This window comes from Mytilus californianus, unplaced genomic scaffold (assembly GCF_021869535.1).
Source record: "Mytilus californianus isolate M0D057914Y unplaced genomic scaffold, xbMytCali1.0.p SCAF_6, whole genome shotgun sequence".
NCBI classification, from domain to species: Eukaryota; Metazoa; Mollusca; class Bivalvia; order Mytilida; family Mytilidae; genus Mytilus; species Mytilus californianus.
In genome coordinates this window covers 31,463,327-31,476,688 of record NW_026262712.1, presented here as the reverse complement: position 1 = coordinate 31,476,688, position 13,362 = coordinate 31,463,327, and the positions used below count along the sequence as shown (strand labels likewise).

The 13,362-nt window shown below is 29.7% G+C and overlaps 1 protein-coding gene across 3 annotated transcripts in view; it reads left to right on the top strand.

Annotated features, from left to right (window-relative positions):
* LOC127704802 (MOB kinase activator 3B-like) overlaps nt 1-13,362 on the top strand; it is a 21,056-nt gene extending 7,694 nt beyond the window's left edge. For 2 of the 3 annotated variants that reach the window (XM_052209023.1, XM_052209022.1), the window contains exons 3-7: nt 2,126-2,219; nt 2,875-3,014; nt 4,347-4,462; nt 5,991-6,077; nt 7,979-13,362. In XM_052209023.1, coding sequence (XP_052064983.1) covers nt 2,126-2,219; nt 2,875-3,014; nt 4,347-4,462; nt 5,991-6,077; nt 7,979-8,008 — 467 coding nt within the window. In that variant the 3' untranslated portion in view covers nt 8,009-13,362. Of the gene's footprint in view, nt 1-2,125; nt 2,220-2,874; nt 3,015-4,346; nt 4,463-5,990; nt 6,078-7,899 lie in introns of all 3 variants that reach the window. The other variant, XM_052209021.1, reaches the window with a different exon arrangement.

Here is a 13,362-nt window from a genome sequence, read left to right as displayed (position 1 = left end):
TTTTTCAGAATCAATTTTCTATGTTAACCAAAAATACAGTAAGGTTAAGAATACATGGAATAGCACAAGGCTTGTAGATTGCACACATGAATGTATTGGGGTATACATGCCAATGAAAAACATATGAAACATTGAATTTATTTACATCCATTTATATTGTAGCATGAGATGTTTTTTATGTTGTTTATTTTTTTTTTCCTCAATTCAGAGAATGTACCTGCATATTAAAACTATGGGGAAGTGAATTCTAAGTTATTGGGGAAAGTTGTTTTCTAGATATCAGTGAAAATGGTGAAGGAACTATTTCTGTTGAAGTGATCATGTTGATGTTTATCTTTCGATCCCTTGATTAACCAAATTTTTTGGTAATACGTTTAGGCTTATTCTACCCTATTGAGTTAAGATGAAACTGCTATCTACAATACATTGTAACCTTGGTAATATAACCAACTGTTACATTGTTAAAGCAAAATTTAGTTAGTGTATTTGATATCTGCCAGAGTTTAACAAAAATAATTTCAACTAGAATTAGGCTCTTTTTTAACAATAAGATTTTAACAAGTGTTTTGACCTTCGTTTTTATTTTTTTTCAATGTATTGATATTTTAGATTAAAGAGGCAAATGGGGTAATTGATTTTGTGGCAAGAAAAACGGAACCATAGAAATCACTGAACCTAGTTTAATCACCCATAAGAATATATTTTTTTTGAGCACAAGTTGTATGATCCCCTTGCAATTGTGAACCTTTTGAAATACTGCAAATTTATCAAAATCTGTCAAACTGGTCAGAACTTGTTTAAATGTATACACATCACCTATAATTACAGAATTAGAGCAATGATACTATAGTAGTTAACATTCACATTATATTGTACTGTTTTTTATGAGGGTCTGGATGTGGTTTACAGAATAGAGAATAATGGACCAATACTACAGAAAAGAGAAAATTAGAAAAATAGGTCTTGGACTACTTTTCTGCTGTTTGGTTGGGTTGTTGTCTCTGACATATTCCCCATTTCCATTCTCTATTCTAAAAATTATAAAGAATAGAGGAAAATCACTTAAAAAATTAAGAGAAAAGAGAAAAATTACCATAATTGCAGAATACAGAATTAAAGGACCTCCAATCCAGACCCTTTTTATTGTAGAACTAAGGACCAGAAATCCCTTGAACATGTCTAAATACCATTGAATATTGTGTTTGTGTTGTAGCATAGTAAATTTTATAAAAAAGTAATCTTGTTTTTAGATTTAGCAAATAAGCATTAATTTTGTTCTACATGTATCTATCAGTTATTAGTTTTACATATTTATTTTGATTTATTTTTTATGTAATTTTTTTCATCTCATGATCAGCTGCTCATATAATTGGTTAAGAAGAGACTTCAACAAAACTGTTTAACTCTATATTTTAGTGTCAAGTCGTAGAGAAATAAGATGCTGTAGTAAAATCTGTTTTTCCAGTGATTTTTTAAGCAAACTTTGTTTCTTTTTAAATGATCTGCAAAAAGGAATAGAAGATTTAGTACAACATTGTTAGTTCAGATGCTCATCATGGCAGGTCTTTAATCCCGTTTGTACAGTTAAGGCTAGACCCTGGGCAGTGGTGGATCCAGAAATTTTTATAAGAGGGGGCCCACTGACTGCTTAAGAGGGGGCCCGCTGCAGTCATGTTTCAGTGATTCCCTATATAATCTATCAAATTTTTTCCACAAAAGGGGGGCCCGGGCCCCCTGAAAAACCCTCTAAATCCGCCTCTGAAGGGTAACAGTTAGAGGCCATAGCAAAAGAGCAAGATTACCATGTGTGGTTTTGATTTTATTTTAAAAACTCTCCACTAAAAGTTTTGATTTACCGAATCACAGTTAGTGTATTGTATGCATACCTACATGTAGGTGACTCCAATTAAGGGATATTTGAATGAAAATATGTCATGTGTAAATCTGGAACAATAAGAAGTTTTTTTTTTTTTACCAAGCCTATTTTAGATTTATAACTATAGTTGATTAGGGACATAAAACAGTAATAATTTGCTAACCTACATGTATTTTTAAACATGTATAGTAACAGTCTGCATATATTGTGTTTTTTCTAGGATAATAATTGCCTCCTCTTATTTTACAGTTGTAGATTTTTTCAACAGAATCAATCTATTATATGGTACTATATGTGAATACTGCACTGAAGAAACATGTACCACAATGTCTGGTGGTCCTAGGTAAGTTATCTCCCTTGATGACAAAAATACATAGTGTTTTAGCCCATTTAGCCAGCTGTTTGAGTACTATCAATCTTCAAAAATAAATTATCCAAAATCAGATTTTTGAATTATCATATTTGTAGATAATCTGTAATTATACATTCCTGCATAGCAAGTGTCAATTAGAAGTAAGAGCAAATACTGGATGGTTGGAATTCAGAGTTAGAAAAATGTGTTCCTGTAGGCTGATAAGTCTCCCCGCAAACTAACCTTGTGAACTAGATATGGGTCTAGTACTATTCAGATTTCGTATTCATATCACATTGAAATGATTATATTTGTTCTGATATGCATCTACTATTTTCCAATGGACATTAAATACCTATTCATCATCATCATCATCATAAAATTGAGAATGGAAATGGGGAATGTGTCAAAGAAACAACAACCTGACCATAGAGCAGAAAACAGCCGAAGGCCACCAATGGGTCTTCAACACAGCAAGAAAATCCCACTCCCAGAAACGGGCTTCAGCTGGCCCCTTAACAAAAATGTGTACTAGGTCAGTGAAAATGGACGTCATACTAAACTCCGATCATGCATCTATTTTAACACTAAAGTGTTTAAACAAAATTCAAATTTTAAATAAATTGTATGATTCATTTCATTTTAGATATGAATATCAGTGGTGTGACACAGACAGTGTGAAATACAAAAGACCAACAGCATTACCAGCTCCCAAATATATATCATTGTTGATGGATTGGGTAGAATCCCAGATTAATGATGAAAACATATTCCCAGTAAAAGTTGGTGAGTTATGTCCCTTGTTTACCAATTAGATAACGTTCCAATGGAGCCTCAAACTAATGACGAAAATATATTCCTGGGGTAAATGTTGGTGAGTTATGTCCCTTGTTTACCATAGATATACTGTTCCAATGGAGCCTCGAACTATTGATGAAAATTAATTCCTTATAAAAGTTGGTGAGTTATTTCCCTTGTTTATCACATAATTATCTATTGGATGGATTCACTGATAATTGATAGAAATATATTCCCCTAACAGTTGGTTAGTTATGTTCCATTGTTTACCACAGAAATACTGTTCCAATTGATCCTCAATTTGATGATGAAAATTTATTCCCAGTAAAAGTTGGTGAGTTATTTCCCTTGTTTACCACAAAATTATCAATTGGATGAAGTTGGTAAATTACGACACTTATTTACCAATATACTATTGTTTGGGAGGAGCCTCACATCATGCTCATGATGAAAATATATTCAATGTGAAAGTTGGTGAAATATGTCCCTTGTTTACCACAAAAATATTAATTGGGTGGAGTCGTAAGATTAATGATCGGAAAATTTTCCCTGTAAAAGTTGTTAAATTATGTCCCTTAGTTACCACAGAAATATTGTTCTGATGGTGCCTCAATCTAATTATGAAAATTTATTCACATTGAAAGTTGGTGATTTATGTCCATTGTTTACCTCAAATATACCAATTGGGTGAAGTCTTAAGATTTATGATTAGAAAATTTTCCCTTTAAAAGTTGTTAAACTATGCCCCTTAGTTACCACAGAAATATTGTTCCGATGGAGCCTCAAACTAATGATGAAAATTTATTCCCTATAAAAGTTGGTGAGTTATATCTCTTGTGTACCGCAAAATTATCAATTGGATGAGGTAAAGCATTATTGATAAAGATATATTCCTTGTAAAAATTGGTGAATTATGTCCCTTTTTTACTAATAAACTATTGATTGGGTTTCGTCACAAACTCATGATGAAAATATATTCCTTATAAAAGTTGTTGAGTTATGTCCCTTGTTTACATCTAATATACTGTTCCAATGGAGCCTCAAACTAAATGATGAATATTTATTAACTCTGAAAGTTGCTTAGTTATGTCCCTTACCACAAAATTTTCAATTTGATGAAAATTGTTGAGTAATGTCCCTTGTTTACTACAAATATACTGATTGAATGGAGTCAAAGATTATTTATGCAAATATTTCACCTGTAACAAGTCATGAGTCTTAAATGTTGTGAATAAATAAAAGACTATCAAAGATTTTCAATCAACACCAAATTTTCTAAATAACAAAAAATAATTTGTTTTTACATACTTTCTTTTATAGGAGTACCATTCCCAAAGAATTACTTACAAGTGGTGAAGAAATTACTAACCCGACTATACAGAGTTTTTGTACATGTGTATATACATCATTTTGATACATTAGTTGCCTTAGGTGCTGTAAGTATATTATGCTTATTTCCCTTGTAAGATTCTCCTTTTTGGAGAACAGATATCTTAAAGGTCATCTCAAACAGTAACTGTGCAAGTTAATTATGCAACAGTTCCATACCATCTCATACAACTACTGTTTTTTTTTAGGCAAACAAAAGAATTTGTTAGTAGGGTTTCCCAACTGACCCTTATTTTGAGATTGGACTCATAACAATTTTATTAGGATTTCTTCACAATAAACTTTCATACGAATTATCAGTTATTGTAACAGTTCAATAATTCTGTACAAAAATTTGGCAGAATTAATCAAAACTGTATTCACGGATGAATTTAATCAGTTATTTAACTTTTATCCAGTTATTTAGCTTCTTGATTTCAAAGGTCCTCACTGTATATTAGTCAATGTCACTTTTTTCATAGACGGATTACAAATACTGATGTTTTGTTAAATGATATTTATAAAGGCTTGGTATAGGTACAATATCTTCTGTCATGTGACCAAAAATCTATATTAAAAAACAACTCTACATTTTTGGTGAGAAACCAAAAATAGCCATATCTTTTATTTAACTTAAATGGAAAGAAAATTTATATGAATATGTTAACAATAAAGCTGCCCCAAATATTTCCTGAATTGAAGCATTAAATGCTGTCAAAAGGAGATGATATATAAAAGAATGTCTGCCTACCCTACCATATTTTAAATAATAATGAAAATTTATTAAGTGCTTTTTATAAAAAAAGCAAAAATTACCCTAAGTCGCTGTACATGCAGCATGGTAGTTAAATATAAAAATAAGGAGATGTGGTATGATTGCCAATGAGACAACTATCCATCAAAGTTCAAATAAAGTGGATGTAAGCAATCATAGGCAACCATATGGCCTTCAACAATGAGAAAAACCTATACTGTATAGTGGGCTGTAAATGGCCTTGACATGAAAAATATGAAACAATTCAATTGAGAAAACGAGCAGCGAAATTTATAACAAAACAATTTATGTAAAATTATAAAACAATATAATAATGTTATATGTAAAATATGACAGAGGAATCAACGACATACCCCTGAACAACAGGCTCTGGACTTGGGACAGGCAAATAAAGAATGTGGCAGGGTTAAACATGTTTATGAGCGCTTAACACTCCCCTAACCTGCAACAGTGGTGTAACAGCACAATATAAGAACACACTCAAAGAGAAAAAACACAAATATTCATAATATCAGATGCAACTACTGAAATAAAAATACCAAAAATAATGCCTACCATAAAAAAGGTCAATAAGAACGATAAGGAATGAAGGAAATACATATTAAAGCAAAATAATAAAGTTAAACACTCTCGTTGTCAAAAATCATTCGAAACAGGTAAAAACCCTAAAAGAGGAATTCAAAATGTTGCCTTAAAAGTAAATACAGAAAAAAAGTAAAAACCTGTAGGAAAAGGTATTCACTTGAAAGAATAAGAACTTATGATATTATATATAACATGAATCTACTGTATTAGCTAATCCAATGTGGAATGTTTTGTAGGAAGCTCATGTAAACACGTGCTATAAACATTTCTATTACTTTGTGGTGGAATACAGCTTAGTAGACAAGAAGGAGCTGGAGCCATTAGTAAGTAGTCATCATTTTACAAAAATCGGTTAAACAAATATTAAATAAAGAAAAATCAACTGTAAATATTATTAGACTTGAATGAAAAATCCTGGCATGTTGGATCTTTGGAGTAAACCAAATATGTTTAAGCTTTATATTATAATAAGGATGTAATACAATGTATGATTACCAATGCGACAACTATCAATTTAGATCATGAACACCAAAGGACAATTACAGGTCACCATATGGCCTTCAACGATTAGCAAAACCCATGAAAGTAAATTAAAAAAGTATGCTATAAGTCCATGTGGTGACATAATGTGAAACAATCCAAAAGAGAAAAACAACAAACTGATTTATTCTACAACAATAAACAAAAAACAAATATGGCATACAGCAAACATTATCAACAACAGGATTAGTGGTTCATGAATCTTAAATCGTGAGGTTCATGTTAATTGAAAAAAATTCAATTAATTTCCTATGGCTGGTGTTGTATACTTGACAATCTACATCTCTCAACCAATTAATCTAATGGATGTAGAGAAAAAAAGACATTGAAACTTCATTAATAAATAATGAACCAGAATTTAGCTGGTAAAAAAAACATTATGATACTACATGTGTATATAAAACAAATTTCTTTCAATCTTTTCTACAATGTATACTTTTCATTGAAATCCTAATTAATTTTTTTGACACAAAAACTGTAACAAAGAAAATACTGCTTCTGCTATTTTAGAATCCTTGCTTCCTAAACTTTCAACAAATATATTGGTATTGGAGATCTAAAAACCCTTATCTGGTGTATGGATTTAAAAAAAAAACATGGCACACTAGTGTTAAGCTGACTACAAACAGTATAAAATACACCATTGAAAAATTTCATTATCTGATTAAAAATGACAAGAGAACTACATTGTACTTTCTACAAATTGTTTGCAAGAAAAAAATGAAAGAGTTTCTGTAATTTGTGAAGGATTAACAGGTATTCTACCTGTGGTCTGTCTGTCAATTAGAGGTAACAAAAACTCATGGGGGAAAGTACATTGTATTTTTATGTCAAATTCAGCAAGATTTAGTCCGATAGTGAAGTTTCAATGGTGTATGTAGATTGAGTGTAAATTATGTCTCAGATGGATTTTTGACATTTTCCACCTGTCCACATTGGGACTGGCCACTTAATTTAATAGACAATGCCTTGCAATCTGATTTAAAAAAGAGATCCTGTGTTAACGCTTTTCTTACAAGGATCTGACAACACTCTGATCTACTTTCTGTTCAGGTAATTATTACCTCAGCCAATGAAATTTCAGCCTTCAGATTTTTGAAGGTGTGTATCATTATTAAAGACAAAAACAGAGGACCATGGGACGGCTTTAAAACAGAAAGTAGAACAGAGTGCTATCAGATATTTGTAAGCGAAGCGTGACATAGGATCTGTATTTCAAATCCGTGGGAAAATTTTTTCTGTAAAATATTTTTACAAAATTTGAAAATTGAAGTTGGTTGCCCATGTTTGACAAATGGAAATGACAAAATTCAGGTCAACTGCATGGCATATTCTTCACAAACAATCAAATAATACCAGCGCACCTCTTACTCTTTTTCTTACAATATATATTCATTACTCTATGGTTTAACTGATATAAAATTAGAGACGGATAGTAATGGCTTTTCTAATGCATTTGGGAGCTTAGAACTATTTCACATGACTTACCAAATCTGCTGACCACATGGTAACACCATCAATTCTTGCTTGACGGCATGGCATGTAGAGGATCAACACTTGAAATTGATCACAAATTAAAATCACTTATTGTTGTTTACTTCTCAGCGAGAAATGACCGAGAAGATGTGCCTCTGACGGCCTTTTACATCCATCTGATGGCCTTTTACATCCTTTATCTTTACAGAAAGACATGACGGCAAGGATTTGTCACTAACAGATTTTATCAGTTTGTTAATAATTGATTGTTAAGAATAACAATAATAATGTTACGTTGATTATGATGAAGTATCGAACCAGGCAATCATGTAGAATAAGAAGAGCTAAAATAAAAAAAAACAAAAATATTATTTATATTTTTTCAAATAGTGATACCTATGAAAGAATTATTCTTCTTTGGGAACAATTTGAGAAAAAAAGAGTTTAATACTACAATCCTTAAAAATTTACACTGAATAAGATAATTTTCAATAATTAAAATTTCAATATTGATTTTAGATACAGTGTATGTACATTCCTAGTATAGTACACTTAGTAGTTGTATAAAGACATTTCTGGGTTCTAAATATAGAGTTTTCGTCAGAAAACATTCAAAATTAAAAGGCTGCATACATAATTATCTGGTTTGAAGAATTCATTTGTTTAAGTGATGCTCGTATTAGGACTAGTCAGGGAAATATTATTGTAATTTTCTGTTTTTTATCTCCTTGACACGATATTTGTGAATTTAAATATACGTAAGTAGAATATGGACAAGTTTAGTATTTAGGTTTATTTTTTAAGACATTTCATGTTCAAGCCAAACAAACATCTTCACATTTTTGCCTATTGAATCTGCAGCAGGAAATAGCTCTGCATGATAAAAGGGAAATAATTCATAAAAGATTGATGTAAGAAATTCTCAACACTATAACAAACAAATAATTATTTACCCTTTTATTTATATTTTTTTAATTTTAATGTGGGAAGTTATGTTTTTTTCTTAGAAATTTGTTGATGTAAATTATTTATTGTTGCTGTTATTTAACTTTGAATTAAAAAATAATGTGTTTTATTTTGTTCCGCTATCATTTTGTTTTCCAGTCTGTACCAGTTTTTAATCTCTGTCATTTCTTTATCTCTCATGCATATCCTTCTTGTATCCTTAATTTTAAATGAAGAGTTTCATTTAGTGTTGACTTGTATAATTTATATATGTAAATTTCATAACAAAATATTAAATTTTTCATTTGTTATATCGTTTGTTTATCACGTTTATGTCCCAATATACTTATTGTCTCTAAAATAAGAAAGAAATCTACATTATGTATGAGTTTATTTACTTGTGATCTAGACACTAATTTAGCTATTTATAGATGAATTATTTATAAATGTCTAATATATGAATCTCTATTTAGAATGTTTTACCAACTTTATTGGAAACTTTTTTTAAATGATTGATGATTAAAAAAAATATTCCAGTCAAAATGAACTTTGAAGGTACACAATTTACAAAGAAAAGATATTTATAATGAAATTGTTATATTATTAATGGGTAATCATGTTACCAGTTGGATTTAATGGTAGGGTAAACTTCATATTTAACTCACATTCAAAACTCTGAAAGCAATACAAAAACAACTTATACATGTTATATATGACTCATATTGTCAGATATAGTAACCAGCTAGTTGATACTTCAGAAGTACATTAAAATATGTACATTTACTCCATATCCTTTCATTTTCTATCAACAGAACTTTTGTTTTTTTTATTTTATGTAGTAAAATGGTATATGCATAAAATAAAGGGGCTATAAGGACTTTATTTTGCCATTTAAATTTTTCAATTTAATATACCTTTATAAATTTGTAAAAAAAACTTAAAAAAAGGTAACAATAAATGCATATATGACATAAAAAAAGTCACTTGTACACCTTTTGGTGAAAAAAACTTTTCGATCTATTTTCAAGTGGTTTTTAGACCCCAAATATAGAGCAATTAGAGGTATAATTTAAAAAGTTTACAGTTTTTGTCTATATGAAGGACTTTCTCATGTTATTTGTAGGATTTCAGTTTTTCCCACTTACAAATATATGTACATGTAAAAGCAGATTTTTGTCATTTGTATACAACGTTTTACACAAAATCACATGATTTTGTAATACATTTTGTACTTTGATTTTTTTTAGGCCAAATAGTGTCCCTATAAGCACACATTTTCCCCTTGCATATAAATGATTAATTACTTGCCATTAATATGAGATTAATTTATTTACCGGTATATTTCTTTTTTTAAGTTATTTTAGTTTTCTCAAATAGGGAGTACAATGTAGGTAGTGCTACTGCTTTTTGGGTTCAGGTTTTTATGTTGCTTAAAGACCTTCTATTGTAGTTGCAAATGTCCTTCACACTTATTTCGTAAAATGACAAATGTATATAAAAAATCTTTTTGCATCATTAAAAAGTTCCAGACCAAAAATCAACACATATTTTAACCTTTGAATTGATTTAAATTTCAGATCTCAACCCTCCGAGTTGTACGGTAATGATTCATTTTTTTTCAATAAAAGTGGAGGGGGTATTAATTTTACAAGAATAGATTTAATAAGTTCGATATTTTTTTCTCAGTCTGGTGAGGGAAGGACAGACAAGTATTATTACGTTATACGTTTTTTCTCATCGATTTTCTGCCATTGTTTTACACTGTGATTAAAGTACCATCAATTACTGACAATAAGACAGTAAGGCCATTTTAATTTGGAGAGGTTCTTTTATCAGATTAATGAACTATCATGTATTTTTATACTTGGTGTAATAGGATTGTGACTTTTCTGTTGTGCAGTTTTGTAAATTAAAAAAAAATAAATGAAGTTGTCTTCCATTTTTAAAACTGTCTTCATTATTTTGTAATCTATTGGTGTTATATAGACTAATTTATCTTTGTTTAATGGCTTGTAGAATTTTTCTGATAACAATATCTGGTGTAAATTTTTCTTTTTTTTATGCCCTCCGCCGTAGCGTATGGGGCATTTTTTTGGGGGCTTTTACCTGCTTTTTTACTGAAATTTAAAGATACTTAAAAGATATCTGTTGAGTAAGCAACTTCTAATGATTTGTAAGACATGTTTCAATGACTGTTCTGCCAAATTCTAATATATTAAAAAGTTTTTGAAACTTTCTCAAATGGAATACAAGTTTAACAGAAATTTAAAATTTGGAGCCATTAAAAGTGTTTATTAAGGTTTTGGACAAAACACATCAATAAATATAAATTTCAATAAATATTTCAATTAATTTTGAATCTTTTTTTGGGAATATGGGTTCTGCTGTACAAGTATGAAAATTTGATGAAATAAAAGTATCTTTTATTTTCCCAAAATAAACAATGCAAACTTAAAATGTTTTGGTTGAAACAAAAATTACTACTCATGATTATTGTGTTGCTGGGTTGCTGTCTCATTCAGATATACCTGTCATCTCCTTTTATATCTGTTGACTTTCTATTTATGTTAAGTGAAATAAAAACAAAATGTATTTAGACGGAAAAGTAGGTCACTATAAATACACTGCAGCTGTGGTGGACTTTATCATTTAGACTTGTGGGCGTGGGCACAGAGTGGACAACATGGTCCCAATTCAGTGAAGAATACAACACTGCTCATATTTAAGCCTTTGACTTGTGTAAATGGCAAAACTTGCCGGAGCTGTAGTTTGCAATTGGTTTGTTATGGCCACATAATTGTATATGTATTGCTGTTTTATATCTATTTACCAAAAAAGTTTTTGTAATGATTTTTACATTTTTATTATTTTGTTAGATTAGCTGAGGGATAGCATAAGGTATTTTGAGCAATATTGGTGAAGGATTAAAACTAGAAAAAAAATAAGATTTCAATTTATACTAGACAAAAAGAAGAAAAATCAAATTATACCAGACAAAAGATATTATTATAAACATGTAGTTGGATCTAATAAATAAAAAAAAATATAATATGTAATCTCTAGTAAATTTCTAAATGTCTTTAATAGACAAAAAGACAATTGAATTATTTGTTATTTTGATGGCAAGAAGTCAGAGTATTTTAATTTTTGAAGTTTTTTCCTGTTAAGAATAGAAAAAAGGTGTAAAATTATTTTTATTACTGAAATAGATTAGAAATTGCTTTTAATAGTTAGATGTAAAATGAACAACAGAATGATAACGAAAATACAGTACACACAAGGTGATTTATTTGAAAATCACTCTACCTGGTGATTTTCCACTATGATTGCTAGGGATTAAAGGTGAATCACTTTGAACTTTCATCCTGTAAAATTCTATATGTACACAAAAGTAATATTAGAATGATTCCTCAATAAAAGAGTAATAACCTAAAATCAACAGCAATCACTGTTTGACAGTGAATCACACCACACCAGCCAGAGTGATTTTTCATTGAATCACATATTTTGTACTAGTACTTTTGATATTGCATAAGGAGTGTTGAAGTATTGGGAAGTTCAAATGGCTTACATTTTATAGTGCTGAAAAATGCAATGCATGGCTATCTTTATTTAAATACATCTGATGAAAGATTTTTGACATTTTTTAAACACTTAGGTGTCTTCTTCAGTCGATTCAATTAGTTTATGTAAAAGATTTGAACTGATTTAGTCATTAAAGACTCCTAAATTCAAGCTTAAATAGGAAAAATCTATCAAATATGCCAAAATACGTCAATTTTCAGATGGTTTTTGTCTAAAATGGAAGTGGCCGCATTCATGTTCCGTCTCAACCTTTATATATGTTATGTATCATCATCAAATAAACATATATTTAAATACTATGACTGAACACAGGTGTGGCCACTTCCATTTTAGACAAAAACCATCTGAAAATAAGCACAAATCCTAAAATTGTGAAGATTTCAGTAATTTTCAATAAATTAATGATGCTAGTACCTGATGCATGTGCATTGTATTATCAAAAACAGCACATATTCATGTAACAAAAGAATTCTTCTTTCAAATAAATTGCTGAAAGTTTACATTTTTAACAAATTTTTGAAATGCTATAGTTAGGGGCAAAAAGGGGTCTTACCAGCCCTACTCCTTTGAAATATGACTGCTTTAATTTTTATGACAAAAACTTCTCATGAAGAGATATTTTTAGTTTTTGATCATTCAAATTTGTTAGAAAGAAGGAAGGTGGCTAAGTAAGTGATTGCTTTATTGTTTAAATTTAATGCCAACATAATAACAATGGCAGGTCATTTATTAAGAATTATAAAATGAACAAAAAGGCACTTATTCTTTAAATTCAGGAAAAGTCCGAAAATGTTTAGGGGGATAATTCATGGAAAAGTTACAAATTTGTGTAAGTGTTATGTGTTTTATTTAAAAAATACCCTGTCTTTAATTTTTATCAGATAACCATGCATTGTTTCATTGGAAAAAAATGTTTAAGTTTTTCGTCTTTTATATTGTAAATAGGACATTTGTACATATATTTCACTAACTTCTTATTCCATCCAAACATCTATATTTGTAAAGGATATCTCATTATCATTTATGCTCATGTTATATAAAATAAAACAAATATTTGCATGA